This window comes from Lactuca saligna, chromosome 1, assembly GCF_052625555.1.
Source record: "Lactuca saligna cultivar CGN05327 chromosome 1, ASM5262555v1, whole genome shotgun sequence".
NCBI lineage: Eukaryota > Viridiplantae > Streptophyta > Magnoliopsida > Asterales > Asteraceae > Lactuca > Lactuca saligna.
The window spans coordinates 73,721,567-73,741,396 of record NC_136417.1 but is presented as its reverse complement, the minus strand read 5'-3'; the positions used below and the strand labels follow the sequence as shown (position 1 = coordinate 73,741,396).

Below are 19,830 nucleotides of genomic sequence, written 5' to 3'. Positions count from 1 at the left end.
GCATATCGGTTTTCAAAAGTTTGTCGTTTACAAAACATTATTACATGCATGATCTACAAATAAAATGGTTTGATCGTAAACAAAAATAACATAATGGTTTTTTTAAACACCGAAAAATAATATGTTGCGTTTTATTTAGGGTTTTCTTACTTATAAAAATGATAATATAGTTCATGCATCGCAAAAGGAAGTTTATTTATGTGGATAAAATCATGTTAAAACATTTGGGTAAAAAAATGAATTTAGTAGGACTATTTCTCTAATTTATTATAAAATAATAAGATTTGATAATTACAAAAGTTTTACATTTAGTTGATTGATGTACTGGACCCATTTCAATCAGCTTTTTCAATTTCTGATAAGTTTCCAAGAAATTTCGACAAAAGGTATCTTTCATGAAAAGTAGTCGTTGACTTGACTTTCCTTCGAGTAGAAAAACACTGCTTGCTCTTATTTTGATTGTAAATCTAGTCTCAAACTAGTCGTACCTTACCATAACTTGCAATGACTGTTCTCTCTAAATTTGCAGAAGGATCTTCATCTCCTTCATCTACTAATCGTCATAAACATGACGTATTTTTAAGTTTTCGAGGTGTTGATACTCGTAACAATTTCACAGATCATCTCCATAAAGCCCTCCTGGATGCCAATATCTCTACCTTTTTGGATGATGATGAAATTGAAGCCGGAGGAGATCTCAAACCGGAATTGGAGAGTGCCATTAAAGAATCTAGAGCTTCTATTATCATTTTGTCCAAGAATTATGCGAATTCATCATGGTGCCTTGATGAATTGGTACTCATCCTTGAGCAACGTATGACATCCAACCAAATTGTTATCCCCATTTTTTTTCATGTTGAGCCCAGCGATATTAGGAAGCAAGAAAGTAACTTTGCACTTTCAATGGCTGAGCACAAAGAGAAGATGGAGGCAGAAAAAAATGCATCTAAAAAACGTCAGTTGGCTCAAAAGATTGACCGATGGATTAAAGCACTTACTGAAGTTGCTAATTTAAAAGGGATGCACGCAAAAGGAAGGTAAACACTTTTTCGCCCATATTTCCACAGTAATTCGAATTTGCTTAATTAATACATGAAAAGTCATAAACCCAATCGCACCAAAAAAATAGGTTCTGTGCTAGTGGCAAAAAATTTTATATCCACTAGCCATTTGCTAGGAAAAGGGAAACAAGTGATCAAAGCATTACAAACTTATTCAAACTCCGGGACTCAAAAAAAAACCCTATCATGTTTAGATCTACATTTAAACCCATAAAAATCCAGGAGTTTTACTTCATTAAACAAAAATTCAGAACTTTGCACAACCCCAGCATCAGTCTTCCGAGGAGTCCGCTGAATGAGGGACACACAACCACCAGGAATGGATCTTCGCGCTAACCTCCCACCCAGTAGAACACTCCTAAAAAGGTGTGTATTTTGTACCAGGGTTATTTTGGGAATTCTTTCCTTTTAAAGGTTTTTTGAGTTAGTTTATGAGTCTAGTTCCTTTAGTATATATAAGGGGTTAATTAGAGGTGTTTGATTTGGGTTTTCCATTCCTGTTTATTAGTAAAGCTTGGTGAACAAGCAATTTTTCCCGGAAAAACTGTCCCCTATTCCTCTTTTATTCTTCCTGTTTTCTTCCCAGTTTCTTTTCTGTGTTCTTCCTCACATGTACCTTGAGACCCGAAGCAAGGTGGAAACATCTCAAGATTCTCATTAGATTCGTAGTATTATCCTTCAACCACTCCCCTAAGAAGATGAGATCATCGGCATATTGAAAAAGTGAAACCATACGCCCTATATATATCAGGCAATCCCACCCCATGATAAAGACCATTTTCCAAAGCTTTAGACATTGGCATGTTAATATTAGTAGAACATATCTCCATATATATATTTGTATTTATTGTAAATTGATTGTGATTAGCAATTTCCTAGAATATCTCTTTGTATATCCCTGTAATCTCTCCTATTCCTGCTGTATATATAGAGGGCTCCTCATATCAATAAGATCATCAAGATTCATAGATTTACATGGTATCAGAGCTAAGAGGCAAGTACCGTTTCTTAACCTTCTGCAACAGCTACAGCTGTGTAGTCTCCACCCTTCTCTCCCTACAAGTCACTACCCTTTCCCTATGGGTGACAAAACCGATCCTAACACCACCAAAATCATCCATCCCGTTTACACTGTTGCAAACATTCAAAACAAAGTTAGAATCCTGGATGGAAAGAAGGTAACCTACTCCTCTTGGGTTAAGCTTTTCAAACTTCATGCTCGTGGATACAAGGTCCTCTCCCACATTGATGGAACCACACCCCCAGCCAAAACAGATAAAGACTATGAGTCTTGGTCTGAGATTGACGCCATTATTCTTCAATGGATCTACGGGACACTCTCAGACGATCTCCTCACCCGTGTTCTTGAACCGGATTCAACAGCTTACGAAGCTTGGACCAGAATACAAAATATTTTTCTCAATAACAAAGTTTGTAGGGCTGCTGCTCTTGAACACGAATTCAACAACTTGACTCTTCGTGTGATGCCCTCTCTTGAAGATTCTTGTCGAAGATTGAAAGAACTCGCTGATCAACTCAACGATGTTGATTGTCCAGTTAATGAAAAACGCCTCGTACTTCAGCTTGTTCGAGGCCTTCCCACTGAATACGACCCGGTCGGTGCGTATGTCAATCAAACTCTGCCCCCATGGGAGACTGCGTGCTCTATGCTCCAGCTTGAGCACCAACGTCAACATGCTCGAGATTCTCTATCCCCTGCCGATGTCGCTACTGCTGTCACCCACGAGCCTTTAAATCCCCCTCCCAATTATCCCAATCGGCGTGATACTTCTGCCCCAAATCGCCGACAACCACAGCGATGTCCTTCTACTCATTGACCTGGCAACCCAACCTCAAATCAACGACACGCCTCTTCTTCTAATCGGCGTGGATCTTAACCTAATCCACCCAGATCTCAATGGCCCAATCCCTCACAAATACCTTATTGGGCTGCTGCCCCTGGTGGACTACACTTCCTTGTCCTTATCCAACTATGCCCGGATGGGCTTCTCCATGGAACAGCCTACAAAATCGCCAACCCAATAACTAGACTAGCAATGCACAGCAGGCTCATCTTACTGATATCAATCCTCTTGAACCAACAGAACTTGGAGCGGCTTTTAACACCATGACCTTGGAGCCAAATAACAATCAGTGGTACATGGATACAGGTGCCACCACTCACCTTACTGCCGATGCAGGTAAAATTTCTACCCCTTCTGTGTCATCTATTAAATCTGTTTTTGTTGGGAATGGAAATCGAGTGCCGGTATTAGGATCAGGTCATTCGACCTTACCCTACCCCACTAAACCTATCCACCTTAAAGACATTTTACACACACCCGATATAATTAAAAACCTCGTTTCCGTTCGTAAATTCACCTGAGATAATCTCGTATCTGTCGAATTTGACCCTTATGGTTTATCTGTGAAGGACTACAAGAGTGGGAAACTAATGCTGAGGCACAATAGCTCCGGGGATCTTTACCCAATCAATGCTCCAACAAATTTATCATTTTTTGTTTACTCTAATTCCTTGTTTTGGCATAATAGACTCGGACATCCGGGCCATTATGTAATGGACTTCCTTAGTTCTAATAAAATTATTTCTTGCAATAAACTTGATCATTCATTTGTATGTAACTCATGTCAACTAGCCAAACACAAAAGACTCCCATTCACTGACTCCACATCAACCACACTTCAACCATTTGATCTCATCCATGCTGACTTATGGACCTCTCCCTTACCAAGCAAAAGTGGCTGTAAATATTATCTTCTAATTATTGATGACCACACACTATACATGGGTCTTTCCTTTAAAATTTAAATCTGAAACCTATGACAAATTCAAACACTTTCACAAATTCATCCAAAACACAATTCCACAAACATATAAAAACTTTCCAATGTGACAAAGGAGGCGAATTTGACAACCACCACTTCAACCAATTCACCTCAACCACCGGCCTTCATATTCGCTTCTCTTGCCCACACACCTCCCAACAAAATGGGAAAGTTGAACGCATGATTCGTCTTATCAACGAACTCATGCTCACTCTTCTTAACCATGCTTCCCTCCCACCTACATTTTGGGTTGACGCCCTCCATATAGCTACCTACCTTCACAACATCTTACCCACCAAACTACTCAACTTCCACACTCCAACTTCCGCACTCTACCAAAAACACCCTACATATGACCACCTACGGGTCTTTGGCTGTGCATGCTACCCCAACCTCACTGCCACCCGCCCACATAAACTCTTCCCAAAATCCACCGCCTGTGTGTTCCTCGGATACCCGACCAACTATCGGGGTTATCGATGCCTTGACTTATCCACCGGCAAGATCCTCCTTTCTCGTCACGTCACATTTGATGAAACATCATTCCCTTTCTCTACTCCAAACCCGCAACCTAATTATTCCTTCCTAGACACCGATCCCCCACCCATTATATATCAAACTCCTCAATCCCCTACTCAACATACCTATTCACCTTCACACGACCCCAACCCCAGCCCCGACACTGAAGATCCAACAACCACTCAACCAAACGAAAATCATTCTCCTGAAACAACCCCAGTAAATCCCATATCTCCATCCACAACAAACGCCACATCCTTCCCCATCATATATTCCAGACGGCCACCACATCCCCCATCAAACCCTCTCCTCCTACCTCCACCCACACCATGACCACACGCTCCAAAGCCGGAATCACAAAACCTAAAACCCCATTCAACCTTCACACCACTTCCACTGACCCACCTATTTCGCCCCTACCCAAATCCTATAAAATCGCAATATCTGATCCTAACTGGCACTCAGCTATTACCAACGAATACAAGGCTTTAATAGACAATCACACATGGGATCTAGTGCCTCGACAAATGATGCTCATGTTATACGCTGTATGTGGCTATTTCGGCACACGTTTCATGCCGATGGGACTCTTGAAAGATACAAAGCACACCTAGTCATCAATGGGAAAAGCCAACAAGTAGGCGTCGACTGTGCTGAGACCTTTAGTCCTGTGGTAAAACCCACCACGATACGAACAGTTCTTAGCCTTGCTGTGTCACGATCTTGGCCTATTCACCAGCTAGATGTAAAGAATGCATTCCTGCATGGGGACTTAAATGAAACTATCTATATGTTCCAGCCCCCCGGGTTTGTCAATACCAAAAACCCAACACAGGTTTGCCGCTTACGGAAATCATTATACGGTCTTAAACAGGCCCACGAGCTTGGTACCAAATATTTGCAACATTCATCCAAACATGTGGATTTAAAAGCACCACCAGTGACAGCTCCCTTTTTGTCTACAAGCATGGACACCAAATGGCATATCTTTTACTGTATGTAGATGACATCGTCCTCACTGCCTCAAGTAAATCCCTTCTTCGGCGTTTCATTGGCCTATTGTCTAAAGAATTCACTATGACTGACCTCGGCCAACTTCATCACTTCCTCGGCATCCAAGTTCAACATCAAAATGGTGGTCTCTTTCTCTCTCAAGCTCAATACATCAACGACATCTTAACACGTGCCAACATGAAAAACTGCAAACCAAGTATCACTCCTGCCGACACGGGCTCCAAGCTTAGCCTCACTGCTTGCCAACCAATGTCCGACCCCTCTCTCTACCGCAGCTTAGCTGGTGCTCTCCAATATCTCACTTTCACACGACCAGATATCGCATATGATGTCCAACAAGTGTGTCTCTTCATGCATAATCCACGTGAACCACACTTCAATTTTCTCAAACGCATTCTGCGGTATCTCAAAGGAACCAGCAACCACGGTCTACACATCACTCCTTCTAAATCTGCCAAACTTACTGCGTATTCTGATGCAGATTGGGGAGGGTGCCCGGATTCCCGACGCTCCACTTCTGGCTACTGTGTCTTCCTCGGTGATAACCTGGTCTCTTGGTCATCTAAACGTCAACCCACAATCTCTCGTTTTAGTGCTGAGGCAGAATACAAAGGGGTTGGAAACACTGCAGCTGAAACAACTTGGCTACGAAACTTGCTTCTCGAGTTACACCTTCCAGTACGCCAAGCCAACAAGCCACAATTATTTATTGTGACAATCTCTCAGCCGTTTATCTCACACAAAACCCCGTTCAACACCAACGCATAAAACATGTTGAAATTGATATTCACTTTGTCCGAGAAAAAGTTCGCATGGGTTCTCTTCAAGTTCTCCATGTTCCGGCAGATTACCAATATGCTGATATCTTCACAAAGGGATTACCTCGTCAACTTTTCACTCGCTTTCGATCTAGTCTCTCCATCCGACCAGCTATAGTTTCAACTGCGGGGGACTATTAGTAGAACATATCTCCATATATATTTGTATTTATTGTAAATTGATTGTGATTAGCAATTTCCTAGAATATCTCTTTGTATATCCATGTAATCTCTCCTATTCCTGCTGTATATATAGAGGGCTCCTCATATCAATAAGTTCATCAAGATTCATAGATTTACAGTTAAATCCTTCCATCGCTAAAATAAATAAGAATGAAGAGAAAAGATCCCCTTGTTATTGCAGCCCTCTTTCCAAGGAGAATTGTTCAATTGGTGGTCCGTTCACTAGAACCGGAACTTTTTTTGTAACCAAAATCGCCCGAAACTTTTGTTGACCGAAACCCATTTGGTTCACTACGTCGTACAAAAAAACTCCAATCAAGTGAATCAAAGGCCTTGTTAAAGTTCACCTTAAAAATGAGCAATTTTTTTCTTTGTTTCTTAGACCATGTGATGACCTCGTTAACCACCAATGGACCATCCAATATGTTATGATCATTAACATAGGCCGATTGCTCCTTGCATACCACCGTGGTCACCACATATTTAATCTTTTAGCAAATAACTTAGAAATGATTTTGTTGACCACCCGATGAGATAGGTCTATAATCCATAAGATTGAGCAGTTCGTTCACTTTTGGCACAAGAGTGACGAAACAAGCATTGATGTCGGGATTAATAACCTAATAGTTGGGAAAAGCCTTTACATTTTTTTGGTTGGCTCTGGCCACAACTTTTACACAGAGTTATCACTCTAGCTCATTCAACCAGTTTCATGGTTAACTTTGTTATCTTTTTTGCAAAATCAGTCATAAAATTGGGTTTAAAGTCCAAATTTGATCATTGTAGTTTGCAAAAAATTACTTACACATGTCTAAAACTCGATTTTATGTTTTTTTAACTTTTTTATTTTTATTTATTTTTATTTTTAAGTCAAAACAAAACTTGGTTTTATATTTTTCGGTATTTTATTTTTTATTTTTTGTATTTTTTTTACTTTTTTGTTTTTTTCTTATTTTTCATCAATTTGATAACTTTTTTTTCTATATTTTTTTAATTTTAGTTATATATGATTTTTCTAATATTTTTTTTATTTATTTTGATTCAAGTAAATGAAAAAAATCAATTTAAAATATTGTACAATGTATTTTGATAGAGTCTGACTCTTATTATTTATTTTATTCTTTATTCTACTTTACTATCAGATTGAAAAATATTATCTTGAATTTAAATTATTAATATCATATATAGAAATATGATTTAATTTGCAAGTTACAATTTAATAAGTTTAGCTAGTTTTCCTATTTTAATAATTATAAATCGTAAATATTACACATTGAATCAAAATAAAAAAATAAAAAAGATAGAAAAACCATAAATTACCCAAATTAAAAAAAAAATAGAAAACAAGAAAAACTCAAACATCAAAAATGAAATGTAGTCTAATATATTCATACACTTTACACTTTTTGAAAAAAGGTCAAAAGAAGTTATCAAATTGATGAAAAACAAAACGTAAAAAAATATGAAAAAAAAACAAAAAAATTAAATAAAATAAAACCAGGTTTAGTTTTGAAAAAACAATAAAAAATAAATGAAAACAAAGAAGTTTAAAAACATTAAACCGAGTTTTGGACATGTGTAATTTTTTGCAAACTACAGGGACAAAATTTGGACTTTAAACCCAATTTTAGGACTAGTTTTGCAAGAAAGGTGACATAGTTAACTATATAACTCTATGAAACTGGTTGAGTAGGCTAAAATGATACCTCTGCATAAAAGTTGTGGCCAGGGCCAACCATAAAAAAATGTTAGGGCTTTTCCCAACTACGCGTGAAAAACTTGGAACTTTTATGGTATTTGCCTTATCCTAATATTTTTTTTTATAAATCCAAATGGAAACCCATTCGAACCCGTGTCTTTTTATATTTCCACAATCGCACACACTTTGTTAACTTTGTATGTTGGCATATTAGTTTTGTTTATTTCTTATTTATCTTTCATAACTTCATAAACTTATTTAAACTTATAAAAAATCCAACTTATATATGTATGAAGTATAATAAAAAAATAAGTAGTTCTATTGCATCCTAGTAATAAACACAACATTATTTATTTAATTTTCATTACAAACATAATAAAAATACTAATAGCTAGTGAGTAGATGTAGAAATTTTGATTATTTTTCGTTTTGGTTATATTTTATATTTACGGTACAAAGGGATAATTTTAATACTTGATTAAAAATAAAAGGAGACAAAAGTTTTGCAAATTATATTTACGAATTATAAGCTTTCAAATTGTTTTGTTAATAAGAATTCATAGTAATACAGTTTGTCCACCGATTATAACGACTTTTCCCGTATTTCTAGTTTATGGGAGAGGATGAGATCACCTTTGACGATCGAGCTAAATGACCCGTTTAGAAACATGTTGCACCCCTACATGTAGGCCAACTCTAATGTGTCTTAGATAAGATTTAAACTTGGTTCATTCTGGGAAAAGTGTTTGCCATGTAATCTTCCACGGTCACTAATGAGTGACTAGACTATTGTGTTGGGTTTTATATGCATTAATACATTATATTAAGGTAGCAAAAACAATAAAAGATTTACCTAAATGTACATGAACCCTAAGATCTAGGTTTGAACAAAATAAAGAATGGAATACCTCTTGTGTATCTTAACCTTGATCTTCTTGAACCTTCTTGATCCCACCATGTTGCTTGGATGAGAGGACCCAAAGTAGAATCCCTCTAATGGAATCACACCTAAGACTCGAAAGAAAGAACCAAAAGAAAACTAGGAAAGAGAGGGTCAAACTTCTCCAAACCCTTGGAAGGTTAAGAAATTCGTCCCACAGAGAGAAAAGGCAGAAGTTGGCGAAAATATCAAGCCAAGGTGTGAACCCTTAGCACCCTATTTATAGCCTTAAATCCCTTTCCAGGTTTTATATCCCATCCCATGTGGAATGGAGATTTCGAAATTCATTTTATCCTTTAATGGTTATGGAATATTCCAATTAGTCAATTTTTAAACTAATTAATATGCAACCCTTTGAATTAGTTATATTGATTTTTCATTTGTTTTTGGTCAACAATAAAATTATAATCGTTTTTTATTTTCTCGGCTACTACTTTCTGTGAGCTTCCTTTTAAGCCACTACCCTCCCAACCGGTAGTTGTTATTTTGCATATGCATGCTTCAAGAAAAGTTTTGTCCACACATTCCAACTTCCAACTAACTCATGGTCTCTTTTTTGTCATGTCTTGGACAAAACCAATTAGTTTTCAAGTACTGTTATTTTCAACAAATCAACCAAAACAAAATCAAGTTCTTTTCTAATATCCCTAACACAAATGAACAATGTTTAATACTTCATGTAGCTTTTACACCAATCAGCCAAATTAACCAAACAAATAAAATCAGCCAAATATATTTAGAGTAGCCGAGTAGGAACAAATTTATGTATATAGATTCTTGTAGTTGGAACAATTAAATTGGGTTAATGGCAGGAAAAAAAAAATCAAAATCAAGAAGAATTTAATAAAAAGAAGTCATGTTGAGGTATTTCTTGGCGGAACAAGACACACAATGATGTTTCTGCATCTATTCAGAGAAGGAACAAAAAAAGGAGGTTCCTAAGGAAGACGACGGGGAGGCTGGTGAGTTGGGCGTTGGCGTCGTCGAAGGGATGCGACGACGGGAGGAATGTGACTGAGTCGGATATTTTGCTACCCAAATCAAACACACTGACCAGACCGAGTTAAACAAAAACGACTGACCAACACAAAACGAAATCAAACATGCCCTTAGCCTAAATGATGAAGACATTGCAACACTGCCTTTTAACATGGTTGAGGGCCACACGTACAAAAAAAGTTGATAAGATTTTTAATTTATTCCATGTAGAAATTTATACCTCATTAATTGGGGGCATCCCCCCATTCTCTTTAAATCCGACCCTTACATTGTTAGAAGTGCAAATATGATATAGCTTTGATGAGAAAAATCTAATGATACATTTTCTATTTGGACCTTTTGATAAATTAAATCCCCAATCTAGTTTGTTAGTTTTGCGTATAGTGTTTTGTAGCACTTACTAATTAAACTCAAAATTTCAGGCGGGAGACGAAGTTCATTGCAGAAATTGTCGAGGACATCTACCGTAAATTACATGTACCTGCACGGAGTGCTCAGCCACTTATTGGGATGGAAGAGTCCATTGACTTTGTCACTTCATGGTTGCGAGATGGATCTTCAAACACAGGAGACATACTCACTATTTTGGGTATGGGCGGGATCGGAAAGACATCTTTAGCCAAATATGTCTATGGGTTACATTTTCGTGAATTTGACACTAGAAGCTATATTGAAGATATCGGTAGGAGATGTGCTGGAAAATATAACGGGTTGCTTGATCTAACTAAGCAGCTCTGTGATGACATTTCAAAAAGAAGCCCGATCCAAGTTTATGATGTTTCTGTATACACCTCAAAGATAGAAAATGTATTAGCCAAGAAAAAGGTGTTTCTAGTTCTTGATGATATCAATAGTCTCGACCAGTTGGATGCATTACTTGGAAACAAAGGTTTTCATCCCCAAAGCAAGATAATAATAACATCAAGGAACGCATGGCTAACAAAGAGTTGTGCATTATTCAAAAAGGAAGTTGTTCCCAGGCATGCAGAGCACTGGCTTCAAGGCTTAGATAAGGCTCATTCACTACAACTTTTGTGTTTTCATGCACTTAAGTCGAAGGATCCCAAGCCAGGCTATGAAATTGTTTCGGAGAAGTTTATGAAGTATTGTAGAGGACATCCATTAACTCTTGAAGTTTTGGGCAAGTCTTTACATAAACGAGATGCAGCTTATTGGGAAGAGCGCATAGAAGGGCTAGGGAAAGAAAACGATTCCCGTATAATGGATGTATTGAAGATGAGCTATGACTCTTTGCCATCTAGAAATGATAAGGAATTGTTCAAGCATATTGCTTGTTTTTTTGTTGGAATGGATAGAGATTTTTGCGACACAATATTAAAGGCTTGTGATATAAAGACAAGTTCTGGAATCACGAATCTCATTGACAGATGCCTTCTTAGTATTGGATGGAATAACAAATTGGTGATGCATCAGTTGCTTCAAGAGATGGGAAGATTCATCGTACGTGAAGAATCACTTGACAAGCCATCAGAGCAAAGTCGATTGTGGTGTCATGAGGATTCATCCAGAGTGTTGAAGCAAAAAAAGGTAAGAGACCATGTATACTATATATATATATATATATATATATATATATATATATATATATATATATATATATATATGTTGATAACATTCATAAACTTTTTCTACATCCACTTTTCTTGTCAGGGTACAGAAAATACTCGAGGACTCACCCTTGATACGAGAATGCTTAAGAATAAAAGGTTACGTAAAACTTTTGAGTTGGAACTAGATGCATTGAGTACTATGGATAGTTTAATGCTACTACAACTGAATTATGTGAAATTCAATGGGTCTTACGAGAACTTTCCAGAAGAATTAAGATGGTTGTGTATGCATGGGTTTCCTTTAAAGTCTATACCTTCAGACCTACCAATGCAGAATTTGGTTGCTCTTGACATGTCAGATAGCAAAATTAAATCATTTGGCATATGTTATAAAGAACGACCCTTGAAGAGGCAAAAGGTAACTTATCTCTCCATCAAGTATTCATCCATATTGACTTGATGAATTTCTACTATTCTATCTTATCTCCATTTTGCAGTTGAATGGATCGTGCTCAAAAGACAAAATATTGCTTGGATCACTAAAGATTCTTAATTTAAGTTTCTGTAAAGAGCTTCATAGTATCTGTGGCTTTGATGGACTACCATCACTTGAGAGGTTAATAGCTACAAACTGTAGTGGTTTGCTTGAGGTTTGTGAATCAATCGAGCAATGTGATGAACTTCTCTTCGTCGATCTCAGTTATTGCAACAAGCTTGATAAACTTCCACAAACAATAGGCATGTTAAAAAAGGTTGAAGAACTATTCCTAGATGGATGTAATCTCGGCCAATCTAGGCTTGAGATTAGGGATACGGATTATCCAGAAAAGCTCAAGCCTAACCACACTGGCATCACTGTTATGAAGCCTATACCAACTGATTTTACAATTTCTTTACCGGGATCTTTAGTAAGGCTGTCACTTAAAAATAATAATTTGTCAACAGAATCTATTCCCATGGACTTAAGTTGCTTATCCATGTTGGAGGAATTATATTTAGATGGCAATCCTATCGTTTTCCTGCCTGATTGTGTGAGAAACCTTCCTAGGCTTGAAATACTTCGCAGCGACATTGCAGGTGGCACCACCTATAAAAGGCATGTATCATTCTCATCAAACATTTTGACATGTTCTCTATGTGTTCTCTGTTTTACTTGTTATCTAGTATCATGTGAGCCAAGAATTTATTGACTTTATTGACCTCCACCATAAAAGTTTAATTTTATAAAATATAAAAACTACTTCTAACTTTTAAATGGATCGATCCAAGTATTAATCCACTTATAAACGAGTGGATTTGCTGGATCAACAGATAAGGCTTTTTGATATGCTGGATCACATAAGCATGTCAGATCATATAGAAATTAAAACCCAACTCACTAAGATAGCTACAACTACTTTGTTCAAGTGGATCTATGTGATTGTAGTAAAATAATGTATTACTTTTTATCTGTTTTCATGATCAGAAGAGCAAGTGTTTTGTAGAGCTTCATGCAAAAGGAAGTCTGACAGGCGACATGCTTGTCATTCACGTGAGGTATATTTTTATTTTTTACACACCAGACCTTTTTGATCATCAAATGAAGAACATGCACACACAACCAGCTATGTTATCATCAAAGTTCTTGATATTGGTCTAGCTAGGATGTAACAAAAATAAGATCTATAACCTCGCAAGGATTGCTTGGAAATGAGAACTATAATGAAAATTACATTAAGAAATAGAATACAAAAGGGAATTTATTTGTCAGGTCTTGTCATTACATAGACTTCTTTGATAAAAGGAAACTATCATTCTTACGGAATATACATAAAACGATTATGTTCATAGGCTTTTTCAAAGTTATGGTATTTTGAAAAACTACTTCCCAAATAACTGTATTTTAATATTAGTTAAGTTGTCAGAAAAGGTAAAAGTACATAATATTTTTCTATTCTAAATAAATAAATAAATTAAGGATGGACCTCTAATCACTTTTCACAACTAACTCTCATATTGGTTTAATTTCAATCAATCAGTGACGTCAATGCAAGTGGGTCTTTGTTCTGGCGTCCACATTCCTCCACTACCTGTCTACCCACCTCTGGCTTCCCCAGTCAAATTCCATGGGCATCCCTCCCACCTTGGCAGAGGCATGTGGGGTCTCGTTACGAGTTCACACTTATTGGAGTAAACATGATGGACTTCTACAATGTAAGCCTTGTCTAAGGGTAGAATCCCTTGGGTATATCCGTTTTACTAGTCGGGATTAGCAACAACCTTTACATGTGACTTGAGTATTTTAGAGCATTGATGACTTAGCACCAGCTGGAGAACCAACAAGTGACGAGCCATATTAGTTTGTGGACGTGTGGTTGACTGCCCATTAACTAAATGACAATTAGCTGGTAACGTCCCAAAAATAGGACCACGATGTAACGTCCCAAAAATAGGACCATAAAATTTCATTTTTAATCAAATAAAAACAGTGCTCCAAACATTATCCATACAAGTTTAACAAAATAAGTGTATGAGTATTGTTTCAAATCAGAGTAAGTTATAAATTGTAGTACTTGAAACACAAACTGAAAACCGTAATCATAAAGCTTAGTGAGTTCCCCTAACATACCACATACAAAGCAAACATATCGTCGAGCATATATGGGTGATCGACATACCCTGTCGGGCATATCTGGGTGTCTGACCTACCCTGCCGAGCATATATGGGTGCTCGACCTACCCTGTCGGACATATCTGGGTGCCCAACCTATGTTATCGGGCATATCTGGGTGCCCGACCTACCCTCTAGTCTATTTCAACTGGACACGAGGTATATTTCATCCCTACCACTACCACATAATAACATACATAAATCACATACGAAGTCAGATTTAGACGTTCTTTTTATGCACGCTCATGGTTTAACGAACTCTACGACTTTCGTTTAGATCGCTAAGGCTAAATATCGCTCTAACGTAAATTCACTTTTTACATTCTTCAACGTCGTGCCGGTTCTGTCACGAAACTTCGACAGGTCATAACTTCTTCGTTATAACTCAGATTTTGGCGTTCTTTTTATGTACAGAATCCTTGTAACATATACTAAATTGACTAGCCCTGATCGTACAGGCGTTGCACACTTGTCCACAACTTTCTCGACAAAGTCCTAACCAATCCAGTCCTGAACGATAGCCCAAACCCGAAATGAAACCAAAAGGCTCATATTTAAATAGGGTCAAAGATCATTATTTAGGGTTTCATGGCTGAAGGGAGTACGCCCCGTGTACCCCTTGGTATACTCGGCATACTCGAATACCACACACAACTACTCTACTCGGTATGCTTTTCCTCCAAACTCACATGGTTGATCCCTAAAGGTGACTTATCACGTAAAGTTCACAACATCACATACATACATGGCTTAATGGGGCTTAATAGCTCAAAAAGTGCTTAACAAATGTATTAATACATGCATGGGTCCAAATACTCCATAAAGTTGACATTTTATGAGCATATGGATTGATGGAGCTAAAATCTAACACCCATTGCCTCTAGAGTAGATCAAAAGCTCTCATTTAACACAAAGGACTCAAAAAGTGCACAAAATGCTCCTTGAACTAGATATAACATATAAGAGCATGAAGATGTAATCTTTTTACCTCAAAAAGCTTGCAAATATGGAGATGATCGTGGATCCTAAAGTTCAAGCAATCCCCTCAAGAGTTCCTCTTCTTCTTATCATTCACAAACCACCAACAAACACTCTTCAAGCAATCCCCTCAAGAGTTCCTCTTCTTCTTATCCTTTGTTAGCTTGGTTACCTCGGCATTAATAGCTCTATTGCGGTCTCCCCCTTGAACCCTCTTACTCTGCTTAACTTCCTTTGTGCTCGGCTTGATCATCAGCCTGTTCTGTATAACTTCCCTTTCGACCCCTACCATGTCGGTGGCGATGCATGCGAACACATGTTTTGTATTGTTTCAAAAGGTTGATCAACGCGCGCCTAACTGGTTCAGGGAGGTTGCTGCCGACGTTGACCGGCTGATCTGGGTATTCTTCGTGGATGATTTCTTTCCCGTTTGTTAATTCAACCCGTGCCTTTTTGCTTTATTGTGCTATTTCTTCCGATCACATGACTTTGAAACATTGCGGTTCCCTTGGTGGGGTCGCGAGGACTGTGCCTCACCCTTCAGTGGTGCTGAATTTTATGATCTTGTGCATTGTTAACGGAACTGCTCCAAGCTTGAGTAGGGCTATCCTTCCCATAATTATGTTATGCTTTGCGGGATGTCGTATTACGACGAAGTCAATTGGGGTCGTCTTCCTTCGTTACTTGTCGTGGCTTATCAGCATGAGAGGCAGGTGAATTGTGCCCTAAGCGGGCGCGAACCTTTCTGCAGGTGCCCTGGTCTTAGGGGCGTTGAGCTCCGCTGGGTCTGTCTTGTCGAGCGCGCTAAGCCCTCGTGCGTTCTGTCTCCACGGGGCACGGTTCTTTTGTGCTTGCTAGAGCACGTTATTATATATATATATATATATATATATTATGATTTTTATTAAATAACTTATAGTAAAATATACTTTTATTGGCTTAAATATATTTTTGCAAATAAAATCCAAAGGCAAATTGAAATGGGCCTCATCCCTTGCTTATATATATATATATATATATATATATATATTATGATTTTTATTAAATAACTTATAGTAAAATATATTTTTATAGGCTTAAATATATTTTTGCAAATAAAATCCAAAGGCAAATTGAAATGGGCCTCATCATTGCTTTTAATCCATTGGACATTTTACCCTAACACTACTCAGCACCCACACCCACGCATCAAATTCTTCATTTTCTTTCTTGGTCATATTCCCTGTTCTTCCGTCTTGACGACCCTATCGATCAACACCCTCGTCCAAATTATCGTCATCTTCACGGTAACTTACTCGAATCGTCACCGCCTGCCGACTCCTACAATCGGAATCGTCATTATTTTCACATCGGATTGCTTAAATCGTTGGAATCGTTGTTAATGGTAAAAATCCAACACCTTCTCAATCTGTGTGAGTTGTACTGGAGAATGGAGATAAATCACTATTATCGGTTCTCAGAATGTTCGTAAACACCACGAAACCTAAAACGGCGGTCCCCGGTTTCACTTGTTTGCCCATCCGTTCATCTGCTGCTACACTACTTCCCTACTTCCACGCCGGCCACCGCCCGACTGTTTGCTCACTATCACACACACTCTTTCTTAACTATCTATCATATTTGAAAACATTTTTTACCGTGGAAATCAAGTCTGGATATTGAAGATATCATTTATTGTGTGTGCCCCTTCCATCCCGTTTCTGTAAATGCAAACTCAAACCCCATTATATGTGTTGTTGAAGAGTAATCTGGATGTGAGAAAACCAAAAGACCTGGGATTACTAGCAATCGATTGCTAAAGTATTTTTTTCGAAGTTCTTGGGCACCACATCACCTCTGTTCATCAGGTAGCCAAGCAAACCCACGACTCCCCTATTCTTCAGTTTTGTTTTTTCTTCCATAACATGACATGGGATCGGTTGCTCTGTTCAAATGTTGTTTATTCTTTTGTTTTTAAAAAACTTCTCAGGTATTATTAAAGTACACGATTTGTGTGAAAACCATTTTTTCTTTGATCTAATGGCTAAATGGGCAGGAAATCTCAATATACCTCTAGTTCTCAAGTTATTATATTTTCCAAACAAAGTTCCGGTTAAAAGAGAAAGGTTTTTGATTAAATTGTTATTATTTTCTTTGAAGTCTGATTTAAAGTTTTGCTTTGTGTGAAATGCAGAAATTGGAATAGATGGTGCAAGTTATTCTTCTGATCTCAAATTGAACTTAGCCATTGAATTTAAGATGAAGAGTTGGTGATGTTGACTGTTGAGAAGCCACAACCGGTAACTTTGTTTAAGGAAAAAAAACATATAAATACTACGACAAATCATATATGATTTTTAACAATCTCTTTGATATGTGTTCTGCATGGTTTGAAAAAGGGTATTTAGAGCTAGATGAAAATGGATAAGGTCTTGAATGAAATAGTGATGTTATTTAGGTTTTGGGTTCTAGCTTGACATGTATTTCCTTTATTTTGGTTATACTAAGCCATGGTTTCTGTTTTTTCTTTTGATTATAGAAAACGTTGCCTACATCCCTTGATAAACATTTGCCCATCTCATGATCTCTTCAAACTTCACAGGTTTTAGGTTGACAAAGTAGTTTATTACTTGGTGATGTTCGTGATTATCTCCACAAGTCCTTCTTTGCAAAGGTCCCAATGGATTAAGAAGGTATGAAACTATTGTAATAATCCCATGCTTGTGTTTTCTATTAATTGAAGCTTATTTAGTTTAATAACAACTGCATGATAAACTCTTAGTTTCTGTCCATTTCATTAATTGCAGGATCTGATTGGTTTTGGACACTATTTTTTATAATATATATATAGCACTTATGGGAACACAGGAGCTAAAGCGAATAAAATGAAAAAATATTAGAAGGAAAAGATAAGTTATGCAACACTACATGGGATAAAGCAAGCTAAGGAGCAATGTTATGAAGAAAACAATATAAAAGTTATTTTTTTAGGTTTAATGTTTGCTTATACTTTTTTTGTTTTTGATAATTTCGGATTTGTTTTGATGTAAGAATTTTGAATTATTATTAATAAAAATTTGTTTCAATTACATTGTATTGTATATTTTCATTTTAAAATATAAATATGTGACTAAAAATAAAAATAGTAATGATAAAAGAAAAAAACAGTGATTATAAGTATTTAATGGTCACAATTTTTTTTGTGTAACTACAAGTAGCAATAGTCATGCTAAAATAAATTAATGTGACTATAAGCAATTTACTGATATTGTTTAATTTATTAAGTGTGATTAAATGTAAAACAATGGTCATGATAAACAAATAAACATTTTGAATATAAGTATTTTATGGTTACATTTTAATTTCTAGTGTGTGACTAAAAATAAATTATAGTTATAGTAAAAGAAAAACATACATATATAAACATTTTATGGTCACAGTTTAATTTCTTATATGTGACTAAATGTTACTAATTGTCATGATATAACAAAAAACCCTAATTGTCATGATATAACAAAAAACCCATTAAACAGTAGCCATAGTGACAACATTTGTGTATCTATAAAACAATTAAAGTCATCGTTTGATTGATTTTCTTTGTCGAAATGATATACAATAGTCACACTTACACATACATGTATGTTTGAATGATGGCAATGATCATTATTTGAAAAAAACAATTGTGTGGCTATAAAACACTTTTGACCATGCTTTCCCTAAACCGATGTGACTAAACTCGCACAAAACAAACATTTTTGTGACTAAATAATAGCTAATGACACAATGAAAAAATATTAGTATGACCATCGGATGGAAAATAGTCATTATTAAAAAACTCTTGTGTGTCTAGAAAAAGTTTATAGCCACAGTTATGACACAAAATGTTTGACTAGAACAATACGTTTGCCACAATATTCTTAAATCGATGTGACTGTAGACTCAACAAACAATCATTTTTGTGACTAAATAATAGAAAATGTCATATTAACAATAAATTAATGTGGTTGTTGGATTAACAATAGTTACTATAAAAAAACGCATGTGTGTCTAGAAGGAATTTATATCCACGTTTATTGGGCAAAATGTTTGATTACAACAACACTTTTGCCACGGTTTTCCTAAATCAGTGTGACTAAAGTCTCAATAAACTGTCATTTTTGTGACTAAATAATAGCCAATGTCACACTAACAATAAACTCATGTAGCTGTTGCATGAGCAATAGTCACTATCAAAAAACGTTTGTGTGTCTATAAAGCGTTTCTAGTCACACTTAATGGACGAAATGCTTGATTACACCAAAAATATTGGTACGCAATAGCCACACTTTTATACTACGGCCACATGCTTTCATATGATATAGCCACTAAATTTTAAAGTGGTCGTATGGTGCCTAAAATGGCACGACCTTCGGTGACACTTCCGATGAAAAAAAAAAGTGAGGCTATAAGCATACGGTCACAGTTTTTTGGTGTGACCATAACCCATTTTTGTACTAGTGCTGTCTAGTTTTAACTAGGATTTACATTTTACTTTGCCTATATATGTAAAGAGTGATAGCTATTGCCTATTGT

The 19,830-nt window shown here is 36.7% G+C and overlaps 1 protein-coding gene across 4 annotated transcripts; it reads left to right on the top strand.

The window, feature by feature from the left end:
* Positions 1-451: 451 nt before the first annotated feature.
* LOC145039984 (disease resistance protein RUN1-like) lies at positions 452-18,354 on the top strand. 4 transcript variants are annotated; one of them, XM_078987986.1, is made up of 10 exons: positions 935-1,037; positions 1,313-1,427; positions 10,503-11,628; positions 11,752-12,069; positions 12,149-12,747; positions 13,117-13,187; positions 13,670-17,126; positions 17,453-17,558; positions 17,861-17,951; positions 18,066-18,354. In XM_078987986.1, exons 2-6 carry the CDS (start codon positions 1,357-1,359, stop codon positions 13,133-13,135), a joined length of 2,133 nt encoding a protein of 710 aa, XP_078844112.1. In that variant the 5' UTR covers positions 935-1,037; positions 1,313-1,356; the 3' UTR covers positions 13,136-13,187; positions 13,670-17,126; positions 17,453-17,558; positions 17,861-17,951; positions 18,066-18,354. The 4 variants fall into 4 exon arrangements, with proteins under 4 accessions (XP_078844110.1, XP_078844107.1, XP_078844104.1 ...); XM_078987984.1 differs by lacking the exon at positions 1,313-1,427 and having other exon boundaries at positions 452-1,037; positions 13,120-13,187; XM_078987981.1 differs by lacking the exon at positions 1,313-1,427 and having other exon boundaries at positions 452-1,037; positions 13,670-13,844.
* Positions 18,355-19,830: the final 1,476 nt, after the last annotated feature.